General features: G+C 40.2%; 1 protein-coding gene across 1 annotated transcript in view; it reads right to left on the bottom strand.

The window, feature by feature from the left end:
* LOC140340270 (V-set and immunoglobulin domain-containing protein 10-like 2) overlaps positions 1-12703 on the bottom strand; it is a gene marked incomplete at its 5' end in the record, with an annotated part of 25876 nt that extends 13173 nt beyond the window's left edge. Inside the window, 4 exons of the mRNA XM_072425327.1 lie at positions 235-495; positions 9917-10192; positions 10963-11238; positions 12349-12703. Coding sequence (XP_072281428.1) covers positions 235-495; positions 9917-10192; positions 10963-11238; positions 12349-12703 — 1168 coding nt within the window. The remainder of the gene's footprint in view (positions 1-234; positions 496-9916; positions 10193-10962; positions 11239-12348) is intronic.
* Positions 12704-19987: the final 7284 nt, after the last annotated feature.

The following is a 19987-nucleotide window of genomic DNA, read 5'->3' as shown; positions in this document are numbered from 1 at the left end:
TGTTCTACATGAATATGGTAAGTGTTTTTTTTCATTAAAAAAAGTATATAAGACCTACCCTGAAAATAAGACCTAGTGTGTTTTTGGAAGCCCAAAAAAATATAAGACAGTGTCTTATTTTCGGGGAAACACGGTAGAAACCAAGCATGCGATTCTCAATATCTGCAGACAAAATATAAAAGTCTCATCTATTCGCCTACCTATTACTATCACATAACTGTGATCCCAACTTACCCACAGTGGTGCTGCAAGTGATGTTCTTCCTGAGAGATGGGTGGAATATCGAGCAGTAAAATGTGGTGCTGTTTTTCAGGTCCGTCCCTCTCTTTATTAGGGTGGCATTAGACTTTGACACAATGATGTTGTCCTCCTCACTTTGTTTCATCCAGTAAAGCTGTGCCAACGGAAGCCCTCCGGGCCACGAGCACCAGAGTGCCACGTCCTTATATTCGTTGTGTGGCAATGCTGTGCAGTTAGGAGAGCCCTCGGGAAGATCTGGACAAGAAATAGTAAGAATGCACAGGAAAAACAATGCCATGCAACTGTTACACATATGGTCGTGGGAAGATAATGTCAAACCAAAAAGCAAGGCACGTAAAGACGATGTCACATCCAGGGACAGTAACGTAATGTCAATGAGCCATTCTGAGATTGGGATGTCAGTGCCACAGCATGAGAAACCAAGATGGAAAGCAACAGGGACTGCTCTGCAAAGTAAATGATCCTTTATCGTTACAAAGTCATTGGGCCTGTGTATGAAAGCTCTCCAAGACTGGAAAGGATACACTTATCAGTAAATTTGGGTGATCCAAAAAACTGGTCCAGGATTAAAAACATTTGCTAACAATGGTTTTAAGAAATCCATTGCAGGTTTGCAGGATCTCCCAGTTTCTCTGATGAATGTGTATCCTCTCCAGCCTTGGAAAACTTTAATAAATCAGCACATTCACTGCAATTTCTCAAGGTGTCACAGGGAAGTGCCTGGTCCTGGCATATCTATCCACCTGGATTCAGATGTGCCTGCAAATCAAGATCAGTGTTGATGGACTTTTGTTCATTCACATACACCATTTCCCCATACAAGTCTATAGAAATACAAAAGCAGCTGAGGCAGTTCATTTGCACCTACACTAAATTCTAAAAGATCTCATAATAGTCTAAAACTGATTTTCAAAGCATGTGCTTATTAAAGCCCATCAACACAGAGTTTGTTAATTTTGTTGCTTTGTTGCAACCCTTTAAGATCTATATGGAAGTTCATTGACCCGGCATGGTCATGGGATTCTGAAGTCCTGTCCCTTTCAATGACTAGTTACATAATTTTAAATGCTGTATTCTTTCTAGGTTGGTTAACCCAGTTTCTTTATAAAAGTTTTGAAAAATGGAGATGTCTTGGTTCCTCTCATAACCATAACAATGTTACTTGACTATTTTCTATGCACTATTTATTGTTGGATGTCATACTGCTGATTTGAAATGTGAAAATCTCACTTTATTGTATGAACCTTGGTATCTCTCAATAAAATTTTTTTTCAAAAAAAAAAAAAAGCTGTATTCTGAGAAAATGTGACATCAGTCCATGCTCTGTCATGAAAATTGCAAACATTATCCAGACTGATGCTACTTCAGCATTAAATGCGTATTATACCTTCATACAATACCAAATGTCACTCAAACTGCTTAAATATACAACAGCAGCGCCACTTCCCTGCAAAAGCCATTGATTCTTTCATAGCAACAAGTAACGGACCAAAGTAAAGACAAATCATTCTGAAAACCAAGTATAGCCACTGCTAATTTTAGTTAGCCCAAGGACTTTTTGTAGTTATTTTGTTTCCAAAAAAGCAACTGTAATTAACTTCAAATGTGACCGAGGTATTATAATAGAAAAGGGACAAAACCTACATTATGAAGGAGAACACCAATTTATTTGATAGGTCCTTTGAACTGTTTTATATTTTAAAAAACAAAAGGAAAAAAAAACAACATTAACATGAATGAAACAGCAATAAACATACACTAATTTATGTTTTCAAATTACAAACTCATTAGTTTTATTTTATATTTGTAGTCATTTATACATCGTACGGGGCTTCTTTGCAACAGTCATCCTTATACATGAAGTATTTGCTTAAAGTAAAACCTGTCACAAAAGTGAGCACATAAGTGAAAACAAACAATAGATTTCACATGGGCACTTAAACTTGGTGCTTTAATTATAGCAAAAGTATCAGTAGCATCAGGAATTATCTGCTTTTACAGTGAGTATACCCACTGCTTCCTATGCCTATAACCTTTAAATGAAATAACTTGCCTCCATGAAAATTAGTATGGTAATAGAGGAGGCAGTCCACCCTGGGGTTGCTTAGAAAGTGGTATATGCGGGCCAGGAACCCAAGAGTCCCCACTTTTAGGTCCTGGTGCTTCTTGCGGATTTTAACTTTATAACAAAGCTCAAAACTTGCTGCTCCCCAAAGTCTAAGAAATACAATAAGGACCAAACAGTATCCATGAGATCTTGAGCACTGGTCATACACTTACACCATTTATTTTTACCAATTTCTTTCAGCTTCTGATTACAAAAATAAAATCATCTAAAATTGGATGAAAGTCGTTATAATTTTTAGAAAATTGCACTAGGCTCTGGTAATGATTGTGTCCTATGTACTGTATCTCTTCATCACTCCTATTGTGTGTTACTTCCCCCACCTCCTAGATTGTAAGCTCTTCAGGCAGGGTCCTCTCCTCCTCCTGTGTCACTGTCTGTCATTTGCAACCCCTATTTAATGTACGGCGCTGCGTGATATGTTGTCGCTTTATAAATACAGTTTATTTATTATAATAATAATAGGTAAAATAAGTCAAACACAACCATTTGCGCTGCCTCTGAGCTGTGCTATTCAGTACTCCCCAAGTAAACAAGCTTTATAAAGTTTCTGCAGCTACAAAATATTTATATATTTTCATTTAGTTCCATTTTATTATCCCCATATGTGTAAATCTGCAAGACAAAGCTGCAATTTATATTTAGGTTAAAGAAGTACAGTGATAGCATGATCTAAATAAATCTATAATAATAGCCCCATAATTTAAATGTTCAAAGATGGAGCCCTATCAACTTTTACAAACGGTTCCAATATACGTTGGAGACGGAGTAGGGTGGTGGGCACAATGATGCATAAATTTCTACTAAGCACTAGAACTAAAAGTAGGCAACCATTCAAATCTCTGATTAGAAGTATTGAGATATATTTAAAAAACCTCATCATAAAACAAGTGGCCTTTGGCCACCAATCCACTTCTACCTACTTCTGACTTCCTCACTCATAACCTCGTCACACACACGTCTCCAAGACTTTTCTAGAGCTGCCCAACCCTCTGGAATGGTTTTCCTCATCCTATTTGGCTTGCTCCTAATTTCTGCTTGTTTAAAACCCATCTTTTCATATCAACCTACCCGTCTTCTTCTGTCTCTTAAACCCTCACTACTCACCCACCATTCCATATCCCCCTTCTCATTGTGTGATACTTTCCCCACCTTCTAGATTGTAAGCTCTTCGGGGCAGGGTCCTCTCCTCCTGTATCACTGTCTGTATTAATTTGTCATTTGCACCCCTATTTAATGTACAGCGCTGCGTAATATGTTGGCACTATATAAATCCTGTTTAATAATAATATTATTAATAATAATATTTTGATCCTATTTTAAAAATATTTTGGGACACAGTGAGCACTGCTATATCCCATGCAATTCTGCATTTTTCTTGTTACATGTGTTTCATAAATCGTGTAAAAACTCAATATTTCGGCACCTTGTCAATGCCGCCAGATCCTGTATTCCTGTGTCTGGGGGGGAAGGATACCCACAAGGCTGTGGTTCTCTATGGTAAACAAGACCATGCATATGGAAGATCTCTCCTTATACCCCAGCAATTCTTCCTTCCTTTTACTTTTATTCTCTTCTCACCTGACTTCCTGCTCTTCTCTTTCTTTTTCGGTATCCTCAATCTTGGAACGGTGCAAAATATTTTTTGAAAGAAAGTTATCCAAATTCAAAATACATGAGCAACATACAGGTTCTGCTCGGGTGCACACCCATTTCTAATTCAAGGTTTACCAACACTGTACCAAACTGTGGATTTTTATCACTGTTCAAAGAAGATGATATTTTGATTTCTTGCTTTCTAACAATGATGTTGTTCTTATATTTGCGCAGTTACTTCTGCATGTCTCTGAAATAATGAACCCCTTTCTTTTAAAGAAGACTCCAAAGAGTCCATGTCTATGAAGAATTCTCGTACCAGCTAGAAAGTACAAATCCTAGTTGTTAGGGACTACTCAGCTGTAGGAACACCTTTATTGTACTTGCACTTAAGAATTCTGGGTTTCATAATACAATGTATTTGGTTCTTCCGAAGAGTCATGCATTAAATATTTAGCAAGTGTCATTTTTAAGGTCTTCTTTAAACTTGCATGATTGTGTACTGTTTTCCTGCTGCCATGGCAGCACTGAAAGGTGTCTGGTGTGACAGACACAAGCGGCACAACAACATTGCGATGCCAAACTTTTCCACGATTTACCTTCAATATAGTGACCGTGAAAAAACGAGATATGCGACCCTAATTCTGTTGTGGACAAAGATAAAAACAGAAGGTCATGTCCTCCCTACTGAATCATGATACTAGAATGCAAATCATGACAGTGAAACAATTAGCTTTTTTGGGCAGCAAGGTAGTGAAATCTTGGGTGAATGTGACAGAAATTAGCTATACCTGAAAAAATTTACTATTTAGAAAAAAATCCCAATCTTAACATGTTGTGAGACTCTTTAAGAATGTTTTGCAGAACATGAACACCCATGACATCCATGGAAATAAAATCTAAGAAGCATTTTTAACCTTTATCTTACACTTTCAAGAAGCTAGAGTATGTAAAATGAATACCAAGTACAGATAAGTCATTCAACTGCCTTCGTTTTAGGATGGTTGTACCTGCAAACATCAGAGTTTGGCCTGAGCATATTTGGCCATAAAGAAGTATTATCAAAGACTCATACATATTGAAAATGGACCGGGATAGAGAAAAGAAGGCGTGATCCGGCTTACTTGCAAATAGATTTCATTACAAATAAATAATTTCCAAAATGACGACATACTGTCAGCAAATCAGATCTGTAAAAAACATTTTTGGCTGACAATCAGCCCAAGGTTGCTCAACTTAAAGGGGCTCAAAGTCATAGGAGGATCTCCTATGTCAGAATATTCTGATATAGTCTGATATAGTCAGAATATAAGTAAGTGTCCATAGGCACCAAGTGCACTGGTTAGGCATCCCCAGCCAACAATCCAAGTAAGTATTGTAATTTTTAAAGTTATATTTTTACAACAAAGCAATATTATCCCCCAAATGTAATGGAAGCACTACTCCGGCCTTGGCAGTGCTGGGTCCAAGGTTCAAATCCCAGCCAGGACATTATCTGCATGGAGTTTGCAGGTTCTCCCCGCTATTGCATGGGTTTTCTCCCACCGTTCAAAAAACATGCAGTTAGGTTAATTGGCTTTCCACAAAGAAATGTCCTTGGACTGTATTAAAGGCATATGACTATGGTAGCGACATAAGATTGTGAGCCCCTCTGAGGGACGGCGCTGGAAATAATATTGGCACTATATAAATACTTTATATTATTAATACTGCAAAACTGATTCCTGAAACTGCCCCATACACATATGGGCACATCAATTCATTAAATCACCTTTAGGCCATTTTGGAACTAAGAGAAGTCAAATTATGAAGAATTATTCTTTAGAGATTGTTGCTGCAGAGGCATTAACCAAACAGAGTTCCACAGATACATTATAGAAAGATACCTGAATGCAGATAGCTAGAATTTTTTTCTATTGCTATCACACAAGAACGTTTATCAATATTAGCCTCAATTACATATCAGAACTACTAGTGCCACGTTTTGGTCCTTCAATGTTCTGCATTCCCTGTGTAAATCTTATATTTCAACGTTTTTAATAGGTTTCAAAGAAGGGGCTAATGCAAGACAACTTAAACAGTAGTCCAATCCCAGCTGGGAAGAAGACAAAAAGTTAAACGCTTTGGGTATAAACAGTGCTCAACCCAGGATTTTTTTTTTTGACCCGGCTGGGAAGAAATTGGCAGGTGGGTGGAAATTCTTTAGTAGCCACCAAAAAACAGCCAGGTTGTTACCGAAAAGTGCCAGGTGGTGCGCCCAGCTAAAAGGGGGCTGGGTATAAAGTCAAACAGAGTTACACAACAGGGTAAAATGATAGTGTTGGATAATGGTAATGATACACAATTGGACAAAACTATATAAACAAACACAAACAAAAGCTTTATAAGAAAATTAATAACTTTATGAATCTCTTAATGACATTTGTCTACATCATAACACTGCCTAAAGCAGCAGTCGCCAACCGGTGGTCTACAAGAACATTTTGGTGGTCTGCAGCTCTGTCCCCCGTATGGACACAACCCGCATACTCTCCCATCGCAGGCTCAGACCTGCTTGGTAAACATCTTGGGGGAATAGTAGCGCAGGGCTACAACATTTGTTGTGTCCACAGTTCTGCGCTACTGTACCCCCTGGATGTTTAACAAGCAGGTCTCGGCCTGCGATAGGAGAGTGGGTGGTTCTGGCATCATGACGTCACTTTGGGGGGAGTTTTTTCCCCTTCGAGTGACACACAGCTCCCCGTGCATTCGTGGTTTAGATTCCGTGGATTTAGTGGTCCATGAGGTCAGAAAGGTTGGAGACCACTGGCCTAAAGAGTCACAAAACATCATCTTGATAAAGACAAAGGATCGGATAAAACAAGAGGGGAAAAAAGAAAAGGAGTAGAAAAATCCAGGATTACAAGAGAAGGAGGGGGTGTATAACGAAAATACCCTTAAACATTAAAGGTAACAAGAAACTTGCAATGTGCCAGAGAAGTCAAGGTAGCTTCAACCCAAGGGTTCAGATTCTATGGAAAAGGGCAACTGTTTTATTGAGAGAACAGAAGAGATTATCATTGAACATAACCCAATTAGGACTAATGAAATCCAATGAAAGAGGAGATTTCCCATGGCGAGCTATTGCGATATCGGCAAGCAGAAATATTTAGGAGATAAGCCTCCTACCAGGTCAAGGTTAGGAAATATCAAATTCGAAGAAGACGGTGTTCTCTTTTTGGGGGGGATTGAGTAACTGAAAAAATAAAATCAAAAACCCTTGTCCAAAATCTACTAACTTTCGGGCATTGCCAGCAGACATCTAACATTCCTACTTGCCCACAACCTTGAAAGCATAAAGGAGAAAAAGAAGTAAATCTTATTCTGTAGCTGCCATATTTGCTTATCCTTAAACTGCCTAAATGGAGCTTAATCCACTGAATCTGAACTTTCACATATAAATATTTGCAGGGAAATAGCTAGATTGTGGAAATCACACAAAAATATACATCTGTTAGGCTGGGGAAAGTTTTTCAGGACAGTATTCTTCAGCTCATTGCTCTAAAACAGAATTATGTTTACACATTGCACTAATTGTACAAAGCTGAACAAGTCAGAAAATGATCTCTTGTGATTTTATTTCATTCATAGCTTGAGGAATTTTAATTTATGGTATAGGAGGGGATAGGGTACAGACTAGTAGATTAATAGAGTAATCCACATCTTCTAATATGTCAAGGATGCAAACTTTTGAAACAACTTAGATACCTTCCTCAGGTATGACATAACATGTCTCCTAGATTGTAAGCTCTTTGGGGCAGGGTCCCCTCCTCCTCCTGTGTCACTGTCTGTATCTGTCTGTCATTTGAAACCCCTATTTAATATACAGCGCTGCGTAATATGTTGGTGCTATATAAATCCTATATAATAATAATGTCTTGGTAGCTTGCATCTAATAACTTTGGTGGCAAAGGGTATCATTTAACATTCCAAACTTTACACACAGAGTGAAAATATAACATCTACACAGCACACAGAAAGGAAAACAGTAAATAGGAGCTGTAGATCTTAAGCTAGGGGCACACAGCCAATAAATGTCACTGATAATCAGTGATTATTTCATGCAGGAGTAGAACGAGTGAGGTATGTACAAACATTGGTCTTTGTTCATATTTTAATGTCTCAGGCAACAAAATTATTGAATTTATATGAGGTTTACGGTTTGAAAAGAAATACAAGAGGTTGCTGGAGTCATTTTAAGGTTTTTGGTCAGCAGCCTCTGTAAGGCTATGTATGTATGATGCCACTGCATATGGGTCATTCTGCCATTTATCTGGAACCTCGACCTTGGCTTTTATTTATCAAATATAAAAAAAAAAGTTTTTTTTCTGAGAAAACAACCCTACAAAAAAATGTCAGATCTCACAAACAAAAAACATTTTGTTTTGTGGTACACCGCCTACTTTAAATGCATTGTTATAAGACTGTACAAATCTCCTAAAGTGCACCAGGAAAGAAAAAAAAAAAAAAAAAAAGATTTTACTTCTAAGTGATACAATACTTATAAGCTGCATCACCAAAGTTTCATTTGCTTTTTTTAGGTTGATTATGCCCTAATGACTAAGCATGAGCGAGAATTCCTCTGGCATTCTCGCAAAAATTTCCTCGAACTTCCAATGGGTCCACGAACATTCGGAAATTTCAAAAATTCATTCATGCAGCCCTGAAACCCTCCTGTGTGTGATCCCTGGGCACTAAAGAATAATTACCCTCTAGTGCCCGGGGATCGCACACAGGAGGATTCCCAGGACTGCATGAATGAATCCAGCCCTGGGAATCCTCCTGTCAGTGTGTGATCCCCGGCACTAGAGGTTAAGTGGGGACAAGTCCCCCCATTCAAATCCTCTGGTGCTATCTGAACGGTTGAGGAAAGGAAAATCCTGATGACACTCAATTTCGGTAAGCTAGAACGGCTGAATTCGCCGCAAGATCGAGTTTAATGATCTCACTCGCTCATCCCTACTTATGACATATAGTTGTACATATTACTTTAAACAAGAAATGTCAAAGTGACTCTGTTGGTAAAATTCATAGAGGGCTCCTTCAAAAGAAGATGTTTAATGTTCTACAAAAGAGAAACCAACAGGTAAAGATTCATCAGAATCTGATTTTAGGGTCAATATTCTTCTTTAGGTCTCAGAGTTTCCTCGCACCAGCCCCATGTCTCTTTAGAATACAGAAGAATGCAAAGGCCGACGGATCAACCACTTAGTTCTGCAGGAGATCCATGAAATCAACACTCCTGGAAGTGTCAGATTCTGTGGGATCTTCACCTGGTGGTTTCCTGGATTGCTGAGCAGATAAGGTCGAGCAGAAAGCAGGAGAGGGGAGTACACCATTTGAAGCAACAAGGCTGCTTTAAATTATAGAGAACAAGGTGATGTGAATAACTGTTCAGTTCAGCTATGTATAGTCACTAAAGATAAAAAGAACTACAGGATGCATGGGCAGAAATATTGGAATCCGGTGGTTTGAAAAACAAAATGTTTGTCAGTATGGATATTGGATAGATGACCGATAATCAACAATGTTGGCTTGCTGATGCTGATAATTCCATACCCTGCACTGATCCCTACTTTTGTGGGCCAGACCTTATAAATTATAATCAATAATACATATTTATATTTTTTTATTCAAACCTACAAATTTGTTTTTAAATTACAATCATTGTGTGGTGTTTGTACTAGCTGAGAAAATAGGGAAAAGGAAGAATTAGGGCCAAGTGACTCTTACAGCCATTGCATATTTCTTCATTAGATTAAATGAAACACATACACACCAGTTCCCAAAATGTCAAGTATCAGGCAGTATGGATTAACATTCAAGGTGTTTTCTCTAGCCTGGAGCTCCCCCTTAAAGTGTTTTAAAATAAATATTGTTGGGAGCACTACTTACAGTAGACTGTGAGGCTGATGGTAAGCTGTGTGCGCGTGTTGAGATGCAAGTTTTTTGCTAAACAAGTGTACAGTCCCGTCTGGGTCCGTGAAATCTTGGGAAAGATGTACATTTGTCCTGTGTCCAGTTGAGAGTTATTGTAGAACCAGATATACTCGCACGGAGGGTTAGAAGAGGCCGTACAGTTCAGGATGACTTTCTCCAGCTCGTTGGCAGCAAAACCATTCTCACTAATGGCATAGGGCTCAATGGTAATAATCGGCTCATCTGGACCATCTGAAAGACAGAATTCACAAGCATATAGTCAGTACCTAGTTTAATTTGTGGTCCTGGTGATTTCGGTATGAAAACAGCAAATAAGGAGGACATTCTGTGAAGAATAAAAAAAGAGAAACAGTACATAAAGAGCATGCGAGTTACAAAGTTGAAACAAATTCACAATAGGATCAGATTTTTTGTCAACTTCCTGCTCTAAAGAATAAAAAAAACTGTATTATTTTAAAGAAGTGAAAGAATGCAAGCTTTTTGGACTGGGGCAAGGGTGGGGTTTAATGATGTGCTTTACACATGCTTCTTTTCCACTGATCTGTAGCATATGGTGGTTCATTGGTTAGCACTCTGGCCTTTGCAGCAGTAGGTCCCAGGTTCAAATCTTGGCCAGGGCTCATTCTGCATGGAGTTTGAAGGTTCTCCCCGTGTCTGCGTGTGTTTCCTCCGGGCACTCTGGTTTCCTCCCACATTCATGCAGTTAGGGTAATTGGCTTCCCCCAAAAAATTTCTTTAGACTGTATTAAAGACATATGACTATAGTAGGGGCATTAGATTGTGAGCTCCTTTGAGGGACAGCTAGTGACATGATTATGGTATTTGTAAAGCTCTGCATAATATGTCGGCGCTATATAAACACTGTTATGTAATAATAATAATAATAATAATAGTCTTGGTATGCTTCTGCCTACTGCTTTGCTCTTCAGAATTAGTGATAGCTATGGGCTAACTGCAAAATGACATCCCATTTTAAGTACACAAAAAAAGACTTCACTTACATACAACATCCAGGGACAGTCTTCCGCTAGTCCTTTCATTGACCACATTCCTAACAGTGCAGGTATACCAGCCAGTGTGTTCTCTGGTGACTGGTGAAAGAACAAACATGTTGTCTGTGCCTTCCTGAACTTTAAATGATCCTTCAAAAACAGTATGTCTCTGCCATATGTATGTAATAGGTCTTGTTCCAACCTCAGCCGTACATGTCATGTAAACTTCAGCTCCTTCAATCGGTTTCTCTTTATCAATCTTCAGACTCGGAGTAACAACAGGCACTGCAAAACACAAACAGAAAAATTGAAAACTGTAATTAAAAAATACTTCCAGTCTCTTATATAATTCAAAGCTATAGAGTTCCCTATAGGAACCAGTACTAAGCACATTTGTAAAGCACACCGCCATTCATTTTAATTATGTCTTTTTAAAAGCAGCGTTATGGATGTTGAGAGGCCATGCAATGGCATTTCAAATGCACCCCCCCTAAGATAGGAGGTTTGCTGATTTTCTATAGTACAGATGCAGCTGGTAACCCTCCTGGCCCTGACATCAACCACGCTCTTAACGGCAGCTGGCAAAACTTTGCAAGTCCTGCAAAGATCCTGAAATTGAGGTTGGAAGGCTGCTAGGTACTTATGGCAGGGGAAGCTAAAATAATGACTCAATGGTGATAAAGTAGCTAAGCTGGCTTAGAAAAATATCTCAGTTCTTCTACTTTAATGGTGAATTTCCTCACAATGATTGATGCTTATTAGGTTTGTAAGCTTTGTTTTAAAGCAAATCTCTGAAACCATAGAAAAACATTTTCTCTAAGCAATTTAGGGCTGGTGCAGTAACATTTCTCACAGTAGAGGTGACTGACCCTTACTTTTGCACTTAGGCAATTACAAGTTACACCCCTGAAAATATACATAACATTTTCTATCTTCTACAGGATATTAGATTGCAAGCTTTTGTTTACATAAGCTAGACCTCTGGTTTGTTCTTAAATGGCATAATTTGAGCCCACCTCCTTACTTTACTCCCTTCACCTTACATTTTTGTAAACAGCTAGATATGTTCTTGTTCAAGATGGAGGGAGAAGTATGGAACCATTAGAACCTTATATATTTTTTTTATTGCAATCTGTGTAACTGCAGAGGAGATTTATGCTTGCTGTTTGTCCTAGTAACCAGTGTTATGCCACATTTGATGGCGAGCTTCTTTAAGGAACAGTTAGTGATATGACCATGGACTGTAAAGCACTGCATAATATGTCGGCGCTATATAAATCCTGGCTAATATTAATGTCTTCAACAAAGCTATGGAGAGGAAATCTTGTAAAGGGGACACCATAAATTCTAAAGTTTTGAAAAAAGAAAAATTATAACACACAAATGTTTTCTTACCTAGGACTATCAGGTCTATGTAAACCGGAGGCAAATTGACTTTCCAAGCTACACACATAAACTGACCCTCAGCCTGCAGAGTCAGTTTGTCCAGGACCAGCGTACTGCCTATCAGACTGACACTTCCCAGCTGTGCAGCCTCCTCATAAATGAAATCTTTCCAAGCAATAGGGACGGTAAGATTAGTTCCTAGTGCAATAAATGTCCAGAGAAAAGTGACAGTAGAATTAATTTCTCCACACCCGAGTTCCACAGACTTGCCCAGTACTCCATAGAGTGTCTGTGGGGCTGCTTGTGTATCCAATTTCTGGCCTGGAAGAAAGCACAAAGAACTTACATTAATACTTTTGACATTACAATATTAAAGTCTTGTCTAAGTCAGTCTATTGCATTTTGAGGGAATGTGATCAGTAACCATGGAATAGTAAATATACGCTTGAGATTACCTGTCACACACACACTTTAAAAGGGGGACTAATTGACTTTTACACATAAGGAAGTGCTGTTGAATTCCGCAAACAGTGTTTCAGCCAAGTTCAATACTCACATATGATGTAGGGTGACAGCATCTAATGCTACTCACAAACCAGGGTTTTCTTATACTCGGTGAAAAGTATATTCAGATGCAGTAAAAGGCAGCAATAAAATGACAAACTGATAAAGATAACTGCAAATAACTGTAATGTCTAACATATTTTGGAAGGTAACAGAATCACACTTCCTCAGGGACTGGAAGAGAGCAACTGACTCTTGATGAAAACAGATGTCAAACATTGGGCTGCAGCCTCAGTTTTCCATTAAACCGACATGTATTCAACCAGACACTCATTGAGACATTTGCTGCCTCAGTTGCCCTTTTTAGTGATTTTGTACTTCTGAGGAAGATCCTCTTATCCTTCCAAAATAAAAAAAGTCTATCAAGTATTACTTCCAACTGATCATGTCACTGAGGTTTGGTGCTTCTTTTCTTCTACACCTTGGGCTTCATTTATTAAAGCTCTCCAAGACTGGAGATGATAGACTATTGTGGGAGAACCTGGGTGATCCAGAAAACCTAGAACAGATCTAGTCCAGGATTGTCAGTATTTGCCAAAAGCAAAAGATTTTTAAGAAATACATTTCAGGTTTACTTGCCACAGTTCTCCCATGATAGCCTATGAAAACCTTAATAAATTAGGTCCGTTATGTCCATTAATACATTTCTCTTTGTGTAAATCGATTACCCATCATCTACTTACCAAAGAACAAAGCTGGAAATGCACAGAGAACGATCAAGATCGCCTTAAGATGACAATTTCCTGTCAGTCCATAATCCATTTCCCCATTTCGCTTGCATAAAAATCCTCTGAAAGAGAAATTGTGTAGAGAACCCCCTTCCTCGTCGGCCCTCTGGTTTATGGAATCACTACTGATGGAATGTGCTCATAATTTCCATTTCCCATTTACACTAATGCACAACGCTCCTGTTACACTCTCTGAATAATTCACCTGAGTCTCTTTATCGTGTTTCCTGTTGCATACTGCTGTCCATCTTAATTTATAATGCAAGAGGAGGTTCACAGTACTCGCTCTAAACCTGAAACCTTCTTTTCAAAGTCTTTTCTTTTCCCATAGACATTATTATCTGGAATGAAGGTTATCAAAGTAAGTTGATTAAGTAATGGTATTCTGCCAGAAAAAAAACAATGTGTATTAAAACTCCACTCCATGAAAAGCTGAGGTTTCAGGTGTTTCCTAACAAGGCAAATCACATGCTGGCTTATCTATTTTGGGGACTGCAACTGTGAAAATTGTTTACTGGATTGTTTATTCTACCCAACAAAATACAACACCGCAAAGCCAAACGACAGTGACACATAATGCAGAATAATGTGCTTTCCATCAAAGGATATATTTATTTGGATTATTACCCTTCAGGACTCCCTATAGAAGTGACACCAACACCCCCCCCCCCCTATGGTGACCAACCAACCCCTTCCTCTCTTGCTTTTAAGAATTTGTTTATTTCTAACATATCACAGTTTCCATCTCGCCATGTTGTCCCCGACCCCTCTTTTTTTTTTCCCTATTCCCTTTTTTTCCCCTTGTCTCTTTTATCATGGGCATTTCTGTTAAGAAATGTAATTATTATTAGTACACAGTATTTATATAGCGCCAAAATATAATGTGGCACTGTACAAAGTCCATAGTCATGTCACTATTTCCTCAAAGGACACGATCTAATATCCCTACAATAGGCATATGTCATTACGACGGTCTAAGGTCAATTTTTTTGAGGGGGAATTGTGGGAGGAAACCCACGCAAACACAGGGAGAACCTGTAAACTCCACACAGATAGTGTGCAGGCCGAGATTCCAACCTGGGACCCAGCGCTGCAAATGCCAGAGTACTAACTGAATGACAATTTTGGCCTTTATATTGCACCAAATACACAAACTGTACTAGAAACGCAAAAACAAGGGAGGCGCAGCGTGACGTCAGTGTAGTCCTAAGTTGTATGAGGCAACCGTTACCGAACCGTACGCTTCAGTATTGTTTCCACCATTACAACAGTCACCCCGCTCCGCCAATACCAATTCTCATCTGAATTTTTTTATTTCTTAGATGTTCTTTTAGGTAAGTATGACCTTAACTGTGTATTTTCTTTAACTGTTATATTTATTGGCATCAAATAGTTGGACTTTGATAATTATCATTTCTTGTTTGGTCTTAGATTCGAATAAAATACACTCATAATAAGGGAAAAAAAGCAAACAAATATTTTACATTTATTTAGTAATACCAAAGATAATGCAACTAATGATAATAGTAACAGTAGTAATACTTCACTTACCTGTGAGCTGATCAATGAATCAGAGCCGCCACAGCCCTTGTCAGCACCATTAAGAAGATCTTTGTTTTACAAATGTATTAATCTTCATAATTCATATTAATGGTACGTGGGATTTAAAATGATAAATTTAGTGGTCCATAAGGTCCGAAAGGTTGGCGGCTGCTGTTCCAGATCACTTTTATTAAAAGATAGTAAGTCTGCCAAACAAAAATCGAAACAAGCACAGAGGTGCTGATTCAGGTGTCAGCATATTTGAATCCCAAAGCATATGTAATAGGGCATTGGTAGGAAAAGGGTTTAATTACTTAATACGTTATTAAGATATCAATGTTCATGTGGGAGCTCATGTACTAAATATCGCTGGAGGGTAGGTAAATCTGATAAGCAGACTTTAGCTGTGAGTAAATTTTGCATATGGTTGCTAGATAGTAGAAATCATTTAATGTCTTCATGTGTTGCCAGGAAAACTCTATAAAGCAAATCAAAAGTTTTAAATCAAAAGTTTTAAAGTATCAACCCACTTCAAAGCTTCCATGATAAGTCGGCTGGTCCTGTGCCTCAGATAGAACACCTTACTTATCACCATCAGTAATGTTTTGGGGCAGCACAGGGTTTACATTTTCCAGGACTCTTCCATTAGAATATAGGGTATTGTGCTGAGCTGATGACTGGCTGTGCGGAATGTCTGTTTCCTGTACCATGGTGAAGATACGGCTGGTATTTCTTAGAGCAAGATAAATCGTTCAGTTTCTCTATAAGAGGAAGAACAAAAGATTATAAACACTGCACTAAAGGAGAAGCGTAGATAATAAAGGCTGGCAGAAGTATCACACTGATGAAGAATGTTCTCCTTTGCATACACATCATATATTTCTTTACAGACATTATTATTATTATTATAAAACAGGATTTATATAGCGCCATCATATTACACAGCGCTGTACATTAAATAGGGGTTGCAAATGACAGATACAGACAGTGACACAGGATGAGGAGAGGACCCTGCCCCGAAGAGCTTACAATCTAAGAGGTGGCTGTTGAATGTGTATGGTACCTTTATGTACAGAAAGAAAGAATATACGGTGAAGAACACCAATTTTTGTAGCCTACGTGATATATAACATATGTATAGGTGGAAATCTTCTTCTTCTTTGTATGTAACATTATGTACAGACTGATACGGTCCATGGCAATGCTACTAACACTGTATTGTATGTCATAATTGACTTGTTCATAGCTACACATGAGATGAACCCTATCACCCAGTCAACACCTAATCCATATTTGATTATAGAATAGTTACAGCTCATCATTTTTCTGTAGCTTAGTCTTCAGTTGCTGTCGTTATTTTGCTCCCCTGAAATTTTATTCTGCTTCTCTATGACAAATGAGATGTAACACTTTAGAACTTCGCCTCAACATATCCAGTTCCGTGGTAACCAGAGCTGGCACCCTTAGGTGATGGCTGAATATGGAGTGTGGGGATCTGGCTTCTATTTGGTAATGGGTGCTGAGTCTTGTCTTATCTAGAATAAAAAGAAAAAAAGGATGGGAGTATTGTGAAGTAGCAAGAGCATTTGTTTTTGCTTAACTTCTATATTTAAAGACCAGGTCATATGCAGGAAAAACTGTTCCTAGGGCCAGTGGGGGACACAGACAACTGTGTGCAAAATTGACAAGTAAGGACCCGACAACCTCCCACGACAATCTTTATCTTTACCTTTCTCCTCCTTTTTTGCCATTATTTTCTCCCTCCTTTCTTTCTACTCCACTCCATCTCTCACTCTCTCTCCCCCCCTCACTACTAAATTAACCCTATCTCTTTTTATTGCCATTCTTTGATGTCTCATTTCTTTCTCTCCCCTGCACCCCCTGACAAACTCTCCCAACTCAATCTCTAACTTTATCTCTCACTCTGTCTACTGCTCTTATTTGCCATACCTTTTCTAGCCCCCCCCCCCCCTCCCATCTCTCCCTCCTTTCTCTCTTCTGCCCACCTTCGCCCAATCTCTCCTCTTTTTTTCCATTCTTCTCTCTTTGCTATCCCCCCATCTCTTCCTTCGCCCTCTTTTTCCACCCTTCCTCGCTTCTACTTGCAGATCTGCAAGTGGAGGGTGCACATGCAGTCCTTTGCCAGCAGGGGCCGCTGCAGAAGCTCGCACAGTCCTTGCCAACCCTCAATTGACAGCACCAGCCCCCAGGTGACGTCTGTACTGCCAGCTGTCATCTCAGGGTGGGCATACAGGCAGGGACCATGTGAGCTGCTGCAGGGGCCCCTGAGGACTGTTCAGGGGCCCGTGTACATCATCTTCACATCCTGCACTGCAATATAATCCCCCTGCATATGGCCCTTAATAACTAATACGTTTTTCTGTGAAGTTCTACCATAACAAAAAGTTTCTCCTTACTTTTTACAGGTTTACCTCACCCCAGTGTCAGACTTAGAATGCATTCAGCCAAAACAGTTAAATTTTGTCACCTATGTATATATGGACAACATATAAAAAAAGGACATTCCACCATGGACAAGGCACATGGGTGTTCCCCATCCAAAACACCACTTGTTCCAAACAGAGATCAATGGCCTACTTCTCTGCGACGTATTGCCGGGGGACAGGCTTTTCTATGTGGGCTGTGGCTACTTTCTACTACTTTTCTTTCAGCTGATGGAATCACACCAAAGTGTAAACCATTAAAGAGGAAGTAAACTCAAACCTCACCCAAAACAAAACAAAAAATCCACTTATCTTTAATCCTGCAGTGCATTCTATCAGTCCGGAGGTCTCTTCCATCGGGTCACGCATCGTCCCGGCAGCCGCCTGGGCCCCGCCATCTCCTCCTCTTCTTCCAAGTTCTTCTCCCTACGTGACCCAACACAGGCGCAAGATCGGGTGACGTAGATGAGAAAAAACCTTGACGATCTCAATGCCCATGTGTGAGATTGGCAATTTTTTTTCTTTTTGATGAAAAGGCTCCTGAAGGAGCACCCAAGAGCCTCCTGGAAAATGTGACATAGGTATGCCGGGGGGCTTTGCGCTAGGCCGGATACCGCCTAGCCAGTAGTTTGTTCCGGCCTAACGCCCCTGGCCAATCCTAGCTAGGCCAGATACAGCCTAGCCAGTAGTTTGTCCCGGCCTAACGCCCCTGGCCAATCCAAGCTAGGCGAGATACAGCCTAGCCAGTAGTTTGTCCCGGCCTAACGCCCCTGGCCAATCCGAGCTAGGCGAGATACAGCCTAGCCAGTAGTTTGTCCCGGCCTAACGCCCCTGGCCAATCCTGGCCAGCAAACCGCGGCGGAGCTGGAACAAACTACTGGCTAGGCTGTATCTTGCCTAGCTGGGATTGGCCAGGGGCGTTAGGCTCATGCGGCTCTTGAGCCTCCGTGTTGTGGCTCCCTTCCCTATTTACCGCAACTGGTGTTAACACTTCTGCTGCAGGGGTAAATAGGGAATATTCCCTGTCATCCGTATGCATTGCGTAGTAGAGGGATTTCCCTTTAGAGGGCGTTCCTGGTGGGGGCGGAGCCATTAGGGCGGGACTCGAGAGAGAGTCCGGCCTAGTGTGCTCCTGCCTACCCCTGAAATGGCCAAAAAAGTTTGCTGACCTCTGGCCGAGGTGATCGAGAATTAGGGGGCGGTGCTGCAACTTTTTTTTTTTTTTTAAAGGGTGTGGCAACAAAAAAGAACAAACACAATTTATACTTATTGTCTACCCTTTTATGTAAGGTGAAAATTCTGGGTTTAGGTAAGCTTTAAATGCAAGGGCTTTGCGGGAGACGGACTGAAAGCTGGATATCGGTAGTACTGCCCTGGGACAGCTGGATTATATACAGAGAGAAATATAAATATATAATACTGAATAGATAGAAGGACAAATCTCTGAAAACTGAGACTGTCCCTGAACGTAGTTGGAGTGCTCCTGCTTTTTGATGTACCCCCTCCTCCACACAGCACGGGGGGGGGGGGGGGGGCATATTTACTGTTTCTGCACCTTAATGGCCGAACAATCACTCCCTCTGAAATGAAAGCACTGCCACCCACTAGGGCAACGTTTCTCAAATTATTTACCATGGGGGAACCCTTCAAATAAATTTTCAGGGGCCCCCTTCTATAACTCTATATCCACAGCTCACAGTATATTAGTGTGGTGATCAGTGGGAAGAATTCCTCCTACATTGCTGGCCAGTGGGAAGAATGTCACCCTTACAGATAGACAGAAATATCATTGGTGTCAGTTCCCGGGAAACACTGACCATACGCATTATGTACAGGTTACTCTCACACCTTGTGGGGGTCTCACACCAAATAGGGCCACACTGACAAACTTGGGAGGTCACGCCCACATTTTGAGAGGTTACAATGACAACATATAAGGCCATATTGAAATACCAGGGTCACACTCACCCCATATAGGGCCGAACTAAGACACAATGGGGTTACACCAACACCATATAGGGCCAAAGTGACACATTCTGGGGTCACACCCACAGCATAAAGGGCCACTCCGACACATTCTGAAGTCACACCCCACCATATACGGCCACACTGAGACATTCTGGGGTCACATCCACCTCATATAGGGCCACACTGACACATTCTGGGGTCACATCCACCTCATATAGGGCCACACCGATGCATTCTGGGGCCACACCCACTGACACTTTCTGGGGGCCACATCCTCTCTATATAGGGCCACAGTGACACATTCTGAGGTCACACCCACCCCATATAGGGCCACACTGACACATTCTGGGGTCACACCCACCCCATATAGGGCCACACTGACACATTCTGGGGTCACACCCA

The sequence above is a fragment of the Pyxicephalus adspersus genome, chromosome 11 (genome assembly GCF_032062135.1).
Source record: "Pyxicephalus adspersus chromosome 11, UCB_Pads_2.0, whole genome shotgun sequence".
Lineage (NCBI taxonomy): Eukaryota > Metazoa > Chordata > Amphibia > Anura > Pyxicephalidae > Pyxicephalus > Pyxicephalus adspersus.
This window is presented reverse-complemented; position numbering and strand designations above follow the sequence as displayed.